The sequence below is a fragment of the Odocoileus virginianus genome, chromosome 3, assembly GCF_023699985.2.
Source record: "Odocoileus virginianus isolate 20LAN1187 ecotype Illinois chromosome 3, Ovbor_1.2, whole genome shotgun sequence".
In the NCBI taxonomy this organism is placed as follows: domain Eukaryota; kingdom Metazoa; phylum Chordata; class Mammalia; order Artiodactyla; family Cervidae; genus Odocoileus; species Odocoileus virginianus.
In genome coordinates, this window is record NC_069676.1 from 10,651,235 (window position 1) to 10,668,512 (window position 17,278).

The 17,278-nt window shown below is 54.4% G+C and overlaps 2 protein-coding genes across 3 annotated transcripts; one reads left to right on the forward strand and one right to left on the reverse strand.

The window, feature by feature from the left end:
• Positions 1–3,981: 3,981 nt before the first annotated feature.
• GET3 (guided entry of tail-anchored proteins factor 3, ATPase) lies at positions 3,982–12,815 on the reverse strand. Its single transcript, XM_020887125.2, has 7 exons — positions 11,897–12,815; positions 10,920–11,067; positions 7,075–7,223; positions 6,837–6,987; positions 5,008–5,115; positions 4,717–4,914; positions 3,982–4,321 (listed from the first exon to the last, which is right to left on the reverse strand). The coding sequence occupies exons 1-7, from the start codon at positions 12,055–12,057 to the stop codon at positions 4,190–4,192; spliced, it is 1,047 nt and encodes a 348-aa protein (XP_020742784.1). The 5' UTR covers positions 12,058–12,815; the 3' UTR covers positions 3,982–4,189.
• A 674-nt stretch (positions 12,816–13,489) lies between these two features.
• On the forward strand, positions 13,490–16,632 carry TRIR (telomerase RNA component interacting RNase). 2 transcript variants are annotated; one of them, XM_020887127.2, is made up of 3 exons: positions 13,505–13,935; positions 15,838–15,915; positions 16,215–16,632. In XM_020887127.2, the coding sequence occupies exons 1-3, from the start codon at positions 13,582–13,584 to the stop codon at positions 16,320–16,322; spliced, it is 540 nt and encodes a 179-aa protein (XP_020742786.2). In that variant the 5' UTR covers positions 13,505–13,581; the 3' UTR covers positions 16,323–16,632. The 2 variants fall into 2 exon arrangements, with proteins under 2 accessions (XP_070319662.1, XP_020742786.2); XM_070463561.1 differs by lacking the exon at positions 16,215–16,632 and having other exon boundaries at positions 13,490–13,935; positions 15,701–15,896.
• Positions 16,633–17,278: the final 646 nt, after the last annotated feature.

The window sequence follows — 17,278 nt, forward strand, 5'->3', positions numbered from 1 at the left end:
GGACTCCCGGACCCAGCGTCTTGTGCAGACCTTCCCTGGCCCTCTCCGTCTGTCCCCCACCTTCAAGACCCTTACGTTTTAGCCCTCTCAGATCCCATACTCCTTACCTGGACGCCATCTACACTTTCCTCTGCTCCCTGAGTCCCGAACCCTTTAGTTTCTAAGTTCCCAGGGCTCCAACTGAGTTTCGTCCCCAATTCTCTTTCCTCGAGTTCCACTTCGACCTTTCCTCTCCTCCACCCCTAATCCAATCTGGGCCCATTCTCCGCCCTGCGCTTTCTTTTGAAGTCCTCCAAGGCCTGGCCCCCAAGCCTCCTGGCCCTCAGGTCCCTTCCCACAGTTCCCCTGGCCTCAGACTGGCTCCCTCTGCTGCGCGGCAGCCCCAGTCTATCCCCCTCCTACTCAATCACCCTGGCTCTGCCCCCTCCCCCTGGCCCTGGATCCACCTGGACATTTCCTCTGTCCATTCCCTGCTCGCCCTCCACACCCTACCCTGAGGATTCAGACGGATTCTCCCTCGCAGACCAACTTGTCCTCAGGGTTCCCAGCTCCCCCAGGCCTGGGTCCTTCTCACTTGATGGCTGGTTCAGGGACACTTGGGACAAGGACAGGATGGGCTGGGCGGGTGGCTTCAGTGTTGGGTGGGGCTTAAGCCAGATTCTGTGAGGGAGGGGGCTGGGGAGTGGACGTGGGTGGCCCTTCCCTGGCCCTCCCCCCGTCAGTTGCACAGTTGCAGCCTGAGAACTTTGAAGTCTCCTCAGTTTGTTACCTGGGGCGGGGGGTGGAGAATTCACCCTGACCTCCCTAGCTCCTCCCTGTCCCTTCTCCCAGTCAGTCACTGGCAGGTCCCAGAAACTTTAGCCCTAGAGCTGGGGGAGGGGGCAGGAACCCTGTCTTTACCCAACCCAGTTGTACACACACTGCTCCATGAGGCTGGGTCACCCGAAACTCACCTGTAATCAACCATAAAGATGCACGTGGAAACATACCATAGATCCAGACGTAAATTCAGCTTTCCTCAACACAGCCTCCCACAATCACCGTGACCCAGAAAGAAGTCACACACTCTCACAAAGGTTTCCAGAGTCACACGAGAGACAGCTGTACCCCGCCCCCCACTAACATGCAGATATAAAGCCAACGGACCCTAACCCAAACCCACCAGGTTTGTTCTCAGGTGGGTTCTCAGCTCTCAGGCACCCACACAGTGCTCCAAACAGCCACTCAGTAACACAACGGCAGGGACCCAAGCACTGAATTCCGTCATAATTGTACTAGGTAGTGAAGACACACACAAGGTCACACAACCAGCCAAGTGCAGACCACAGCCCAAGCCCAGAACACCATCACACAGGCGACCATCACACGGAGGGAGGTAGCCTACATTTATTCCTGATCTCTCCCATACAAAAACACACCTGTGACCACACATGAGTTTGAGCATGCTCTGGGAGTTGGTGGTGGACAGGGAATTCTGGCGTGTTGCAGTCCATAGGGTCGTAAAGAGTCAGATACGACTGAGGGACTGAACTGAACTGACCACACGTCAGATGCAGGAGTACCTGCCCTCAACACAGCAGCCCGCAGTCCTGGGGTCAGATCCAGGTCTGGTGGTCCCTTAGATTTGCCCATGTTGCAAAGACACATTTGTGTAACACTGACCCCTCCCAACAGTCCCACAGACCCAGAGGGTCACATCCAGGAGTCAGGCTATCATCCCTCATGAAATTCACCTGCATTTATTTGTACATCAATCCATAAGACACACCCTCCTCAACACCCCTTCACTTTGGGTGGTGGCGGGCAGGCGCACACACACACCCTGGGTTGCAGTCACTTTCGTCATTGTCATGAGCACACAAGCTTAGGGACACAAAACTTTGTCCCCACACTTGGCACAGATACAGGACACATGTCCTCCCTTCAGAGACACACCTACGCAGGGGGCAGTCTAACCTGGCACAGACAGCCATCTATCCTCAACTTTGAATGCATAGTCTAGTGTGAGAGGGGCAGAGGCTCAGGGCTCCAGCCCCAAGAGGGGCGTCCTGGAGTGCCCCTCAGGCTTTCCAGTCCACCCTAGCTCCAGAAGTGCATATGGCTCCACTCAACCCCACCCTGAGGTCTGGCCAGCCAGGACTCTGTGTTCCTAACCCAGCAGGTGTCTGCCCCACCCGGGGTAATTAGGAACCAGCCCGGACTGTCTGTCCTCGGACCCATGCCTCCGCTGTCCAGCTGCTGGACAGCTCATAAAAGAGGGTGATGGGTGATGCTGCTAGCTAAGGCAACTGGGGAGGGGACAGGCTTCAGGTTGATGGGCTCCATACTCAACCTGGCTTCCCTTGTAGCTCAACTGGTAAAGAATCCACCTGCAATGCAGGAGACCTGGGTTTGATCTCTGGGTTGGGAGGATCCCCTGAAGAAGGGAAAGGCTACCCACTCCAGGATTCTGGCCTAGAGAATTCCATGGGCTGTATAGCCCGTGGGATCGCAGAGTCGGACACGACTGAGCGACTTTCACTTCACTTCATACCCAGCCTGAGGCCCCTGTTTTCTTGGATGTATTCTCACACAGCCAGCCCTCCCCCCACTCCCCCACCCCCATGCTCATCTCCCATCCTCCAGCTCCCAGTATCCCCACAAACTTTTGACTGCTGGACCCCTGCTGGGGTGGAGGCAGGTTGCCCAGGCTAGTTCACATGCTTACTAATTGTAACAGCGAATATTAACAAACACTCCTTGGCAGGTACATGCCTGGGGCTGTTGTAAAGGCATTACCTATTTCATCTCATTGTGTCTTTACAAGCAGGAAAAGTGAACTTGGTGCCTTTGTTATTCCCGCTATTATTCCCGCTAAATTGAGGCCCAGATGACACATAGCCCTTTCATGACACACCTGGGATTTGAATCCCGAGCAGTTTGGTTAGGTTACAAACACTTCCCTGACATGGACCTGCCTATACTGGCTTGTGCAACCCGACGGAGTTGGAGGGGACACGTCTAGGCTCGTGGCTGGGTCCCCTTACATATGCACACCCTGGCACACCTAGATCCTGGATGTGCGCTGTCTAAACACTACTTCCTGACTCATGTGTGTCCTCAAGCACCCCCTTTCTCCCCCCACCCACATTTAGCTCCAGCTTGGAACTTGCAAATGCCCAAGATCATGCCAGTCCTGGGTCTCTCAAGTAGGGTGTGACAGTGACTGTCCAGGGAGCGGCAGAGGGAAGTGTGAAGGGGAGAAGGCGGGCTGCTCGGTGTCTTTCAGGCTGGTGTGCTGACCCTTCCAAGGTCAGGTGAATTTGTGCCACGGCCCTATGAATGGCCACACTTCTGTCTCCATTTTAGAATAGGGGACTGGTGCTCAAACTGCAGGAAACATGCTACAGGCCACTAAGACTGCTCCGGGGGCAGGATGGGACTTCAGGGCCCTTTGAGCCTCTGAGTTTATTGTCATCTTGTCCCCTAAACTGCCACCCTGTTGCAGTCCTGTGCTGGGACAGGCTGATGCCATGCCATTCCACAGAACAGGAAATTGGCTGGGGGGGGGTAGGTGGGTGGAGACTGTTAATCCCCAGTCTGGCAAGCCCAGCCTCTGCCCAGGGCGCCCACTAATTCCCAAACCAAACAGCAGGCAGTGCTGGGCCTGCTGCCGGCCTAATCCGCTCCCCGCCAGCCTGGGGCTGGCCAAGGGGCCTCTTGGTTCCCACGCTCTGAGCCCTGAAGGATGTGGGCAGATGCTCCTTCTTCTACTCCAGGCTTTACAGCCCCAAAGGACACCCTGACCCACAAAGACCAAGAAAACAGCACCCCTTTACCAAAGAACCCTCTTTCCAAAATTGCCACAATAAACATGCATCTCTATTAGATCTCTGTTGTGACAATGCCTCTCTGGATGTGACATCTTTGTGCAGTGTACAACCTGTGCAACCATATATGAAGATACTAAGCCCCAACTCCCACATCATATCAATATCCACAGAAGTTTAAGATCATTTTATTGAGGGAGGAGAGGTGGGGAGAGGTGGGGGGCAGCTATAGCTCCCCCAGCCCCACCAGGGGGAAAAGACCCCCTCCCCGCCTCCCATCCCCCAAGTGGTTCCCCTGTATTGGGGGGGGAACTTTGTGCAAACTCTGCCCCGGAGGGTGGCGGGTGGGTGTGAAATGGCAGCTGGGGCTGGTGGAGGTGCTACTGCGCGCTGGGGGGCTTGTAGGGCTCCAGGAGGAGAGCAGAGAAGGTGTTGACCTTGTCCGCTCCCCGAACCTCATGGGGCAGCAGCGGCAGCTTCACAATGTGGAAGTCTTCATATAGGTCCTCCATCTGTGGCGGGGGCAGAAGGCGGCAGTCAGGGGGCCCCGGGGCAGGGACAGGATGTGGTCAGTGTAAACAGTCAGGGCTGGGGGGGGTCTCAGGGTCAGGGAGAGAATATGAGCAAGGACTTCACAGGGTCATGGGTGGGAGTGGTGCCAGTGAGGTCAGAGACCATGTGCCTGGACCTCCCACTCCCCAGGATCAGAGATACCCAGGCCAGCTAGTCTACAAAGGCCAGAATCAGGTCTGAAGCAGGAGGTGAAGGGCAGGGGACTAGGCAGATGAATAGAGAGTGGGATGAAGCAAAAGATCAGAGGACACAGTAAAAGGTCAGCTGGGCTGGGCCAGACCGTAGCTTCTGGGCTCAAAGTGTGAGGACTGGGCAGGAGGGAGGGCGTGCACACCTGGTCCAGGTACTTGGCTTGGATCTTGTGGCGGGCCTCACACATCTTGCAGGGCTTCTCAGGGTCAGGGAAGACGAGCTGGTTGACGATGATGTTGTGTGTGTCAATCTTGCACTTGGCCAGCTCCTGGATCAGCCGTTCGGTTTCATACAGGGATAGGAACTCCGCGATGCACACACAGATGAAGGTTGTTTGCTCCTGCGGGAGGCAAGAGAGGACAGGGAAGGGCAGGTCTCAGCCCTGTCCCTGTGGTTCCTGAAGCCTCTCACCGCCCACTGGACCTGAACTCACAGGGTCCTTGAACTGCTCGCTGACGGAACGGATGACAGGCAGCGTCTCCTCCAGCTTGGAGGCCAGCTGGTCTGCGTTCATGTCGCCGAGGCCCAGCATGTTGCACATCTATGGGGATGGGAGAGGGCTCACGGTTTACCTGGGACCCATTACACTCCATGGGTCTTGTGGAGGGCAGGGCGGGTAGGGGGGAGATGGGAGGAAACGAATCCCAACACCTCCTAGTGGTTTAAGATGCAGGCCCTTGAGCAGATCACAGGGGTCCAACTCCAGCTCTGCCATTTTTGTGGGACCATGGCCAGGTTAGTGCCTCAGTTTCCACATGTGTAGAGCTGCTGTCCTACACAACACACTGTCACACACTCAGAAGGGTGCCTGGCACACAGGAAATGCTCCACAAATTTTACTACCTGAGGGGGGCTTCCCTGATGGTTCAGTGGTTAAGAATCCACCTGCCAAAGTGGGAGACATGGGTTTGATCCCTGATCTCGGAAGATCCCACAGGCTGAGGAGCAACTAAGCCCGTGTACCGCAACTACTGAAGCCCCTGCACCCGGAGACTGTGCTCTGAAACAAGAGAAGCCACTGCAGTGAGAAGCCCAGGCACCGCAACTAGCGAGTAATCTCCACTTGCTGTAACTAGAGAAAAGCCCTTGCAGAAACAGAGAGAGCAACCACCAATAGGACAAAAAAGTTACTACCTGAGATTCAAGTCCCCACCAGGGGACCACCATAACCAGGGAGGTGGAAGTGGCGTGCAGAAGCGTGCGGCCATTAGGGTTGTCCTGTCATGCTAATAATAACCCGTGGCGGGGGGACTCGCATGCTCTCCATTTGACAGACATGGCCCAGAGAGGGGAAGTGACTTGAGGTCACAGAGCAGTATCACACCAGAGTGCGGTGCATTTGAACCTGGGCCACCTGGCTCTGGATACAGTTCCCTACATAGGAACCTTCGAGTTGTGAACTTTCAAAGACACAAACATACATCTGGTTTCAGCCAGAAACCAGAACCTGTGCCATTAATGTCAGGCGCGACTGAAACTGCAGCTTGCCCTCTGTCTCCTATCGCTGACGATCCTTCCGCTCTACCACCTCCCACCTCCTCTCTCTCCTCCAGTCAGTAACTCCTCTTGTCTGTTCTGTATGCCAACTGTTGTACTGCACTACTATACTTTTTAAGGTACTGGCCTGTAAGCTTAAAAATATTTAATTTTTTGTGTTTTTTATGTATTATTTGTTTAAGAAGTATTATAAACCCATTACAGTATGGTATGGGCTTCCCTGGGGGCTCAGCTGTAAAGAACCCGCCTGCCAATACAGGAGACTCAGGTTTGATCCCTGGGTCGGGAAGATCCCCTGGTGAAGGAAATGACAACCAACTCCCAAATTCTTGCCTGGGAAATCCCATGGACAGAGGAGCCTGGTAGGCTACAGTTCATGGGGTCACAAAGAGTCAGAAGCAACTGAGCAACTAAACAACAACAGTACAGTATAGAACTACATAGACAATTGTGTTATTTGGGTACCAAGGTTAACTCTGTTGAACTTATGGACAAATTGGACTTACAAACTTGATCTTGGAACGGAACTCATTCATATGTCGTGGACTTACTGCATGTGGTTTCAAGCTCTGTCTGGGGCACTCAAGAGGTGGAGGCAGGGACACCAAGTGCTGTGGAGGAGGGTGGACAGTTCCTCCACAGTGAAGACCCAATCCGCCCATTGGGAAGCGCTGACTGAGAAGGCACGTGGTGCCTTTGTTACGGTGCGACTGGGAGCCCTGCTCTGACTCAGAGGACTCCTGGCTGCCCGGGGGCCCTGCCTGCCTGTGAGATGAAGGGGCTGATCTGGTTCTTGATCTGCATGAGGCGACCAAGCCCCCGCTCGACGATGGTGGGGAAGTTGAGCAGCCTCAGCGTGTGGCCTGTGGGCGCCGTGTCGAACACCACCACGGAGAAGTTCATGCCCTTCACCAGCCTGCAGGGAGAAGAGGGTCAGGCCCGCTCCGCCCCTTCTTCCACCCCCAGCCCCAGGCAGCACCCAGTACCCCTGGCCGTGCCTGACCTCATCACCTCTGCGTAGCTCATGGCCTCGTCGATGCCTGGGAATGCGCTCATAGCTTCTTGCATCATCTTCTTGCCCATGCTCAGCATGTTATCCTCTTCAAAGAATTCATCCGGCAGCTCCGCCACGCCCAGGCTGGGGTCAATCTCCTTCGGGCCGAGGGGGTCAAGATTCAGGCGGCTGTGTCTGGGGCCTTGGCACCGAGGCACAGAGCCTGAGGGAGCCTGTGGGGTGCCTGAGCACAGCCCATCATCAGGTCACAGCTGAAGAGACCCCTGAGGTGCCACGGCCCCTCCCTTAGGCGCTTCGGGTACCCGGCAACCACAGATTGTCAAACAAGCAGATGGAAGATCGTCAACTGTGCTCAGCGCCCAGATGGAAGCCAGAGCCTATTGCAAGGCCTTTTCTTTTTATCAGGCCACATCATGCAATGTGTGGGATCTGAGTTCCCTGAACAGGGATCGAACCCGTATCCCCTGCAGTGGAAGCATGGAGTCTTAACCACTGGACCGCTGGGGAAGTCCCTGCAGGGACTTTTCACTAGCTTTTCCCCCACCCAGCCCAGGACCTCTTCCAGATCAGTCCTGTAACATGAGTCTTCTTTGACTGCCCAAGCTAACAGTGCAGCCCTAGCCCCCGTTGCCCTCTTTTCCTTTCTCCTTAACATCTGGCCTCTTGAAGATCTCCTGGAGAAGGAAATGGCAACCCACTCCAGTATTCTTGCCTGGGAAATCCCATGGGGAGAGGAGCCTGGCGTGCTACAGGCCATGGGGTCACAAAGGATTCGGACACAACTTAGCGACTAAGCACACACGCACATGGTGTTTACTTATCATGTTTATCACCTGTCTCCACACCAGAGTGCCGGCCCCATGAGGGTAGGGGTTTTGACTGTCTTGTTCACTGTGGTGTCCCTAATACCTGTGAAGTGTGTGGCACAGAGTAGGTCCTCAATTTGGATGTAGCATTCATGAAAGGATGACCAAGCCTGGGGTCCCTAGCCTGTCCTGCACTCAATGCCTCTCTATCTTCTGCCTGTGTTACCTCTTCTTCTTCTCTTTTTTAAAAAAAATATTTATTTTTGGCAATGCTGAGTTTTTCTTTGCTGCAAGGGCTTTTCTCTAATTGTGATGTGCAGGCTGCTCATTGCGGTGGCTTCTCTTTTTGTGGAGCACAAGCTCTAGCGCTCTCAGGCTTCAGTAGTTGCAGCACCCAGGCTCTAGAGCACATGTTCAATAGTTGTGGCAAATGGGCTTAGTTGCTCTTCAGCACGTGGGATCTTCCTCCATCAGGGATTGAACCCGTGTCTCCAGCATTGCAGGTGGATTCTTTACTACTGAGCCACCAGGGCAGCCCCTACCTCTTCCTTTTGATTTCATGGTTTCTGTGGTGAATCCCTCCACTCCCTGGCCTCAGAGGTCACTTCCCTGTGGCAAGCTTGTCCACACATCACCCCCCCCCAGTCACACCCTTGATGGGTTATTCCTAGCTACTGGCCCACTCTCTGACCCCAGCTGTCTCAACTCCTGTTATTTTAGATCTCTCTGGGCCACCTCATCCCCACCTTCTGCCCCCCTCTTCACTGTCAGTGTCCCTCTTGGCTGGCACTCTTATCCAGCCCAGTTTCCAGAGGATGCCTCTGCATAAACACACTCCCTTTTCCCTCTTCAGTTGGCAAAAGCCCCATTCTCATTATTTGCAGCTTGCTGGCATGGCTACACCGAGGCTACACTGAGGAACACGCCTGACAAACAGCTTCACCTTGCTCCCCACTGCTGATGGCAAATCTCCAACGGGCATTTGACGAGCCAGACAATCCACCAGTGGGAGTATTAATACCACATCTTCTCCCTCCTCAAACACCTTCTTTCCCAAGTGGCCCTCAGTCTCTGCTGGGGCTTGTGCCTCAGTGAGAAATTGAAGCCACTGGCCGCCAACACCTTCATTTCACCCTAGAAAATACCCCAGTCCTTCCTTCCAAGCCCCTGGTCCTGGCAGAGCCCAAGTCCTGGGTCTATGCACTGGAGCAAGCAGACACCCACCTGAGATCCCTCCTTGGCTGGCATCCTTATTCCCTCCTGTAGCATCATTTGTCCCTCCCAGTTGAAGCATTGTTTTTTTTAGTCACACCGAGCAGCTTCTGGGACCTTAGTTCCCAAACCAGGGGTTGAACCTGGTCCTCAGTAAAGAGAGAGCCCAGAGTTCTAACCACTGGACTGCCAGAGAATTCTCAAGCATTTGCATCAGCAAACACATGTGCTCTTAGCATCTCCTTTCTCAGAAAAGCCTTCCTTAACTCTCATTCCCATTCCCCTCCAGGGATGGCTACGCTCATTTCTCTGCTCCCATCATGGTGACCACTGTCTCCACTTTGGTTCACCCACTCCAGGCAGGCTTTTGCATCCATTCCCAGGGCGATCTGCTTAAAATGGATGTGCCTGCCAGAGCCAACCATCTTTCTGCCCAAGCCTCTTTGTCCTCCTCAAGTTCAGGAGCCCGTGCTATCTTGCTTCCCTCCCACCTCACCTGGGGCTCCTCCTTCTCCTCTTTAACTGATGCTTCCTCTTTCTCTGCGGGACCCCAAATGCTGATAGGCCCCCGGAGTTGTTTCTGGGCCTCTCTATTCTCTCACTCTTTATTCCATTTACACAGCTTTAAATAAATATCACCCTTGGGACAATGACTCTCAAATCAATGCCAACCTCTTCCTCTAGGCTCATATAACTAAGCCACTGTCCTGATGTCTCCATTTGGATGACCAGTGGGCACCTTGGTCTCACTAAGCCAAATAAAATTCCCCATTTTTGCCTTCTACACCTGCTTCTCTCCTAGTCTTCTCCATCTCAGTTGCCCAGGGAGTCAACTCAGAGATGAACTGAATCCATTTCTTTTCCTCATGCATTATAACCGAGCACTCAAATTGTTTTAATTCCAAAATACATCCCCGGGATTTCCCTGGTGGTCCAGTGGTTAAGAATCCACCTTCCAATGCAGGGGATGCAGACGCAATCCCATCAGGGAGCTAAGATCCCAGTGCCACGGGGCAACTAAGCCCACATACTGCAACAGAAGCCCCTGTGTACAACAGTGAAGACCCACTGGAGCCAAACAAACAAATGAAAATGAATCCCAAATTTTACCACTTCTCACCTCCCTCCCCACCAAGTTTTGGCTGCCACCATTTCTAGCCTGGTCACTGTCCCAGTTCTCTTTGCTTTCCTTCTTAACTTTATAACCCAATCTCTTCATGAAAGCTACAGGGAACTTTTTTGAAAAACAATTTGGCTGTGAGATTACTCTGCTTAAAACAAACAGCTTCCCATTAAACTTGGAATCAGGGACTTCCCTAGGGGTCCAGTGCCTAAGACTCCACCCTCCCAATGCAGGGGACCTGGGTTCAATCCATGGTTGGGAAACTAGATCCCACATGCTACAACTAAAGATTCTGTGTGCTGCAATTAAGACCTGGCCCTAAGATCCAGAGCAACCAAATACATAATAAAAATAAATATAACATAAAAAAATATATAAACTTAGAAACAAAGCTTAGATGCTCCCAGCGGCCTGCTAGGTCCTATACCACCTGACTCTTATTGATGTCTCCCTCCCCTCCCCTTGCTCACTAATCTCATTACTCTGGCTTCCTTTCTGATCCACAAACGTTTCTCATCCAGTCCCCTGTGGGTATGCTGAAGAAGAGGGGAAAGTGGAAAGACAAGAAGCTGGAGAATGGGCAGGACATGGTAGCTAATGGTGGGTGTTCACAGGAAAGGCCTGAGGTGCCTTTGACAGAGTTGGGGTGGGGGGGGGGGGCGTGGCGTGGGCCTGAGCTCTGTTGCACTCACCATGGCAAAGAGGTTGTCATAGCCTTTGACCTTGGTAGGCACCTTGGAGAACTTCTGGTCAAATGCATCGGAGATGTTGTGGGCTGGGTCAGTGGAGATGATCAGAACACTCTCCCGCCCCTTGGACAGCTGGACTGCTAGGCTGCAGCTGGGCAAAGGAAAGGTCAAAAGGTGGACGGTGAAGAGTCAGGCTCTGCTCCCTAGGTCTGCAAGGGGAGATGAAGGGTCGTAGGAGCAGGGGACCTGGATCAGCAAGGGCCTTGAGAGGAGAGTATGGAGCACTGTGAGATCAGGCCTCAATCTCTGCAGTGGGACCCTCTCAGACCTCACCTGCTGAACCTTCCACCTGGCTAGAGTGGTAAGATTTGGCTGAATGTGTCAGTCTGGTGTGATGCCTGCTTCTTCGCTGGCACAAAGTGGCATCATTATCTGGCTGTCCAGCCAGCATAGCCTGACCCTGTGTCCCTTCCCTCAATGCTAAGCTAAAGGGTCCTTTGCACTTCTTGGTTCGGTCCATTTGTCTGGGGTAATCTGCCCGAGGGATCCCTCCCCCTTCTCCCAGCTGACTGGGAGCCTGATCATGTGCCCTCCCTCCCGCCTTCCACCCCCACGTGGGCAGAGAATGACAAGGTTCACCAGATTAGGAGAGTTCGCTCAGGTGCCCCTCCCCTACTCTGGGCACACTGTGGTACAGTCTACCTGATGGGGACATCTAAGTGCTCTCCCGGACCCCGTGCGCTGGATTCAACGTGGTTCAGCCTTTGAGCCCGAACAGGGATGACCCAACTCAGAGGGTGCCCGGCCAGCTTTCAGGAGCTATCTTCCATTTGCTCCAGATAACTTCTGGAGAGTATAATCTAGAAGACCCCGCCCCAGCTCTCCTGTCCGGCTGGTGCTGGAAGACCCGGTCTTTCGCCTCCCCTTCACCCTGTGGTACATCCCACCCGTTTTCCCGGCCCTCACCGCAGCCTCTTTACCTGCAGGTTGTCTTGCCAACGCCACCTTTGCCCCCAACGAAGATCCACTTAAGACTGCGCTGCTCGATGATGTTGCTAAGTGTGGGCTCCAGCGGCTCCACATCAGGGGCATCCTCGAACTCCTCTGCCTCAACCCCCCACCCGGCCGCCCCTGCCGCCATCTTGGAACCGGCTCACGTGATCAGGCGGAGCGCACCATGCAAAGAACCTGCAGGGGAAATTTCCTATCATATCCCATCAAGGCTAGAAGCTTGAATTGATTTTCTCATAGCTTAACTTCTAGGAGCTAATAGAAGCTATATGTCCAATGTCTTCCCTTCCAAGCTTCATCATGTCAGCCTCTTGTCTACATTTTCTTCAGAGACTCCCCCTGTCTAATTAATACATTGGTACATCCCAGGATACTCCCCTTTACTGATAGGCCTCTAAGTCTAGCAGCTCTCCTTTCATTGGCTACATCTTTTCTTACTTTCACCAATCACTCTCACGTCCCGGTAGCGCCAACCTCTCCTTAGCAACCGACCAAACACCCATTCCATGTCCTTTTCAAGAAGTTAGTTCCGAGGTCCACCCTGACCTGACTCCATAGGCTCAACTTCTTGTCGATCATTTCCTGCCCCTATTCTCCGAACTGGGTCCCAGCACCCCTCAGGTCCGTCTCTTCTGTTATTCAATTGGCTGGGAGCCATCGGGTTCCTGACGCAAACCAATCACAGACGAACCGATTAGTTGGCTGAAGACAGTCTCGGCGCTGCGAGTGGGTTAGAGAGAGAATTACTCCAGTTGTGGGCGAGGTCTGCAGATCCTTGTCCAGTGAGTCCTGATCTATGCGGGCTTGCATCCTTGTTGTAGAAGGCACCTGATTCCCCAAAACCTGCTTCCACTTTACCCCAGGTTCGAGGGGAAACTTCAGTTCAGCCAATTCTGTTTGAAACTCTGCCCTGGGCAGGAATACATGCTTGGTCCCAGGCCCTTTTGCGTACACTATACCTTAGATGGAGACTCCAACCTAGAAATATCCGCGGCTTCATTTCAGTACTCTAGCACATAAAAAAAATATCCTGATTTGCAGATATGAACCTCTCAGCTCCTTGGAGTGAGCTGTGTCTCTATTTCCAAATGAAAGCTCCATCCCAGAGAGAGGTACCTAATCAGAGACACCCCTATTTCTGTTCTCGGGGACCAGGCTAGATATGCCCTCTAGCTAGTTTTAGTTAGGGACCCAGGTTCCGAGGTATCAGCTGAGCACACAGCCAGGCAACGTATCTCCCCTCACTGAGATTATCCCTGGTGTCAGAAGATTCTAGCCCCGAAAAGCTAGTACACCACCGAATCCCAAGCGGGAACCTCACTCCCGAGAGCCACCTACACACCCAGAACCAAACAATAGTCTCATTTCGGAAGAGACCATCTCTGCGTAACGCCAGCAGGAGCCCAGCAGGGTTATAATGTTCCGCGGGACCCGGCGGGGCGGGCCGGAGCGGGCCGGGACAGCTGCTTGAGGGCGCGCCGCGTCAGGCCTTATTCCTCATTCGCCCCGCCTCTCATGCCCCGCCCCCACTGCGGACCCTAAGAAGGAGACGGGTCTTCCCGGCATGCATTGCCCGGGACCAGGCTTGTCGGGCGCCAAGCGCGGGGCCGGGAGCGGCCTTCCCGGAGTCCTTTGCGCGGCACCTGGTGACAAAATGGCTGCCCGAGGGAGACGGGCGGAGCCTCCGGGTCGGGAGGCGCCGGGCCCCGCGGGTGGCGGCGGCGGCGGCGGAAGCCGATGGGCTGAGTCGGGGCCCGGGACGTCGCCCGAGAGCGGGGATGATGAAGTGTCGGGCGCGGGCTCGAGCCCGGTGTCGGGCGGCGTGAACTTGTTCGCCAACGACGGCAGCTTCCTGGAGCTGTTCAAGCGGAAGATGGAGGAGGAGCAGCGGCAGCGGCAGGAGGAGCCGCCCCCGGGCCCGCAGCGACCCGATCAGCCAGCCACCGCTGCCGCCGCGGGTCCCGGGGATCCGAAGAGGAAGGGCGGTCCGGGCCCCACGCTCAGCTTCGTAAGGAGCCGCGGGGGTGGGGGCGGGTGCCAGGGTCTTCCTTGGCCTGGGGAATTGGGACCGAGAAAGGGGATCGGGATCCAGGTCCACCCTCCGACCCCGATCAGGGGGCCGTCCGGGTCACCCGCTGAGGATCAGAACCTGGATTCCCGACAAGAGAGGTCTGGGGGCGGAGATTGGGACCCCAGGAGTCTGACCGCAGGAACTGGGATCTGGGGGAAATTCCGTTGGAAACAGCGTTCCCAGGATCGGAAAACCAGGGTACTAGAATTCCTGTTTGAGTGGTAACCACCCGAACTTTGGATTTGGGGACCATCTCCCACTATGGGAATGGGTCATATTCAAGTCTGGAGTCTGAGCTGTGTGAGTGAAAGACTCAGACTGCTTACTGTGTGACCCTAGGAGGTTTGTTGAGTTCCATGATTCTCATTCGTCCGGTGTCCATTTATTGAGCACCTTACCTTGTGCTGGGCACTGTGCTAGGTGATGGATATGCTGTGTTGAACATGACAGGCATTACTGCTTTCCTGAAGCATCTGAGATGGCCTAACCTCATTTTCCCTGCTTGCAAAAATGGGTATCTTATTATATGATTACCACTGGGAAAGCCTTATAGGAAAGGCTAAACTAGTGGTTCTCAACTGGGGACGATTTCGCCCTACCCCATCTCCACACTTGAAGTCTGGGGACATCTGTGGTCGTCAGAGTGGGAGGAGGCAGTGCTACTGATATTCATGAGCAGAGGGCAGGGCTGCTGCTCAACATCCTAAAATGCACAGAACAACTCTCTCCTCCCCCTCCAACAACAAACATAATCCAGTTCAAAATGTCATTAGTGCCTAAGATTGAGAAACTCTAGGCTAAAAAAAGGGCACCTATGTTGATTGTCAACCCTGAGCTGGCTTTGTCTCTGGTGTTGAGAGCAAGTTCCTGTGGTGGGGGGAAAAAAGTGCTGACTTAAGAGTAATGGACTTGGGTGGGGGCGCGGTCAAGTTTCTTCATCTGTCAAAAATGAGTGTGAGAATAGTCTCAGCAGCTCAGGTCACTTAACACCTGGTTGAGGGCTAGGGACGGGATGTCGGGTAAAGCCTGTCACAGCCCTTGGTGCACAAGAAGTCTTCAGTTTGTGGGAGAAAATAGAGGATCGGGAGGAAAGTTCAGGCTAAGTCTTATATTTGAAGTGACAGGGCCTGGGCTGGTGTGAGAACTGGGTGGCAGCCGAGTGCCCCCCTGTGAACGAGAGTAGCAGTAGTTGTCACTGCCTTTTCCATTTGGTCATCAAGGGGCCATTTGCGGGAGCGCCCTCAAAGAGGCCAGGCCAGGCCAGGTTAGGTGTCAGGGAAAAGCGTCAGGCAGTGGCCAAGAATGCTGCTCCCTGGCCTCAACACACCTGACCCTGAATTCAGCTCCACTGTCTGCTGTCAGCATGATCCAGGGGACAGGCTTCTCCTTTTCAAAGGTGTTTCCTCATCTGTCCACTGGGGATCGTTGTCACCTTCACCTTAAGGTGACTGTGAAAGTGGAAGGAGATTGTATGTCCAAAGCCACTTGGCACAGGGCTTAGTATACAGTAAGTGCTCAATAAAGGGAGCTGTTGCTGCCTGTGTGGTCCATACTAGGGGATAGTGAGGACAGAGCTCATCCCCCTCACGTGGGGATTCTTCTCTCTCCCTGGGAGGACAACTCGGGGGCCCAGGACTGCCTGGGCATCATGGGCCCAGGGCAGGCGCTGAGTCGCGTGTGCTCCTCTCTGATTGCTGCGCAGGTCGGCCGGCTGGCGGAGCTGGGCGCGGCGTCGGGACGGGCCACCGGGCCGGGCTAGGAAGGTGTAGTGGGCCTCAGCGCCGCCAAGGGCGGGCCCCGGCTCCTGTAACCGTTGCAGTCTTCTGTCCCTTCACCCAGGTGGGCAAGCGCAGAGGCGGGAACAAACTAGCCCTCAAGACGGGAATAGTAGCCAAGAAGCAGAAGACGGAGGATGAGGTGAGCAGACTGGTTGTGGCAGGAACTGCCTCCGTTGCCTTTTCCTTCCAGCCTCAGCTCCTGGCCGAGGTGCCCCGTCCCTCCCTCCTCAGTATCTATCTGGCCCTTGGATGGATGTACTGGGTGGGGGAGGAGGGGGGCTTTCAACCCAGCTCCTAGATAACTTGACTCTGCTTATCTTTATCTCAGACCCAGTACGCTGTTTGGGGGGGGGGGGGGGTCAGCTGTCTCAGGACAGTCCTGACCCTGGTTCCTGGCATCCCCTTCCCAACCCCCTGTGTATCCCACCCCCCCCACAGGTATTAACAAGTAAAGGTGATGCATGGGCCAAGTACATGGCAGAGGTGAAAAAGTACAAAGCCCACCAGTGCGGTGATGATGATAAAACGCGGCCCCTGGTGAAATGACCCCCCTCCCTGCCTGCCCACGGCCTGGGACTCTCTGCGATGTACATAACTATTTAATGCAGTGGCAGCGCGGCAGCCTTTCCCCCCAAGGACTTATACACAGAAGGAAACAGACATGCTTCCCGCAGCTGCGGATGATTCTCCAGGACTCTTTTTTACCTTGAGCACTTGCCTCCTGAGACTTCATAGAACAGTGTTTTACTGTCCCCTCTCCTCCCTCGCCCTGGCTCTTTCTGTCTTCCTTTTCTCACCCCTCTCCCACCCTCTAGCCATCACTTCTGGGAAGTAAAGAACATGAGTTAGTGCTGGACTGGTGTGCTTGCTTGCCTTCTTTGCTCTCTCCAACTTCCCTCTCGACTGGTTGCACACCCACCAAAGGCTGGGTCTGCCCCAGTGATGTGGGGGTGTCAGGGATAACGGGGGTGCAACCCCTCCTGGGGTTGAACGCTCCTCAGGAGTCGGCCCTAAGACGCACACCCCACCCCTGCTGCTGCTCTTGTTCAGTGTCTCTGCACAGGCCCGTTTAGGCTGGGCCAGAGCTGTCAGTTCAGTCAGAAGACAAGGAGCACTGACCGGGTGCCGGGGTTTTTCTGGGCCCTGTGGCCACTGCAGTGAACAAAACACCACAAATGCTTCCTGCCTTTGTGGAAGGAAACAGACACAGATAAAAAGGGGAACCCATTCAGGGAGATGACTGCAAAGAAGTACAGGAGAGAGACTGCAGGGAGGGGTGTGTTTAAGTTGACATCTGATCAGAATCCTGACGGAAGTGCGGCAGCCTGTCTGTGGGGTAGTGAACAGCCAGAATACAGACAGGGAGGGTGCTTGGCCTTTACGGGGAACTTTGAGGATGCCACTGTGAGTGGAACTGGCTGAGTGAGAAGCCTAGGTGTGCTATATGCAGAGTCTCGTGTGCTAGGGTGAGAATTTGGGACTTTATTCGTAAGAAGAAACTT

Excerpts from the sequence above, each read along its gene's own strand:
- GET3 (XM_020887125.2), bottom strand. The coding sequence starts at position 12,057 with ATGGCGGCAGGGGCGGCCGGGTGGGGGGTTGAGGCAGAGGAGTTCGAG. Across the intron at positions 6,988-7,074 it reads AGCTACGCAGAGGTGATGAG|GCTGGTGAAGGGCATGAACT; the intron begins GTCAGGCACGGC and ends TTCTCCCTGCAG. Across the intron at positions 4,915-5,007 it reads GCGAGCAGTTCAAGGACCCT|GAGCAAACAACCTTCATCTG; the intron begins GTGAGTTCAGGT and ends TGCCTCCCGCAG.
- TRIR (XM_020887127.2), top strand. The coding sequence starts at position 13,582 with ATGGCTGCCCGAGGGAGACGGGCGGAGCCTCCGGGTCGGGAGGCGCCG. Across the intron at positions 13,936-15,837 it reads CGGGCCCCACGCTCAGCTTC|GTGGGCAAGCGCAGAGGCGG; the intron begins GTAAGGAGCCGC and ends CCCTTCACCCAG. Across the intron at positions 15,916-16,214 it reads AGCAGAAGACGGAGGATGAG|GTATTAACAAGTAAAGGTGA; the intron begins GTGAGCAGACTG and ends CCCCCCCCACAG.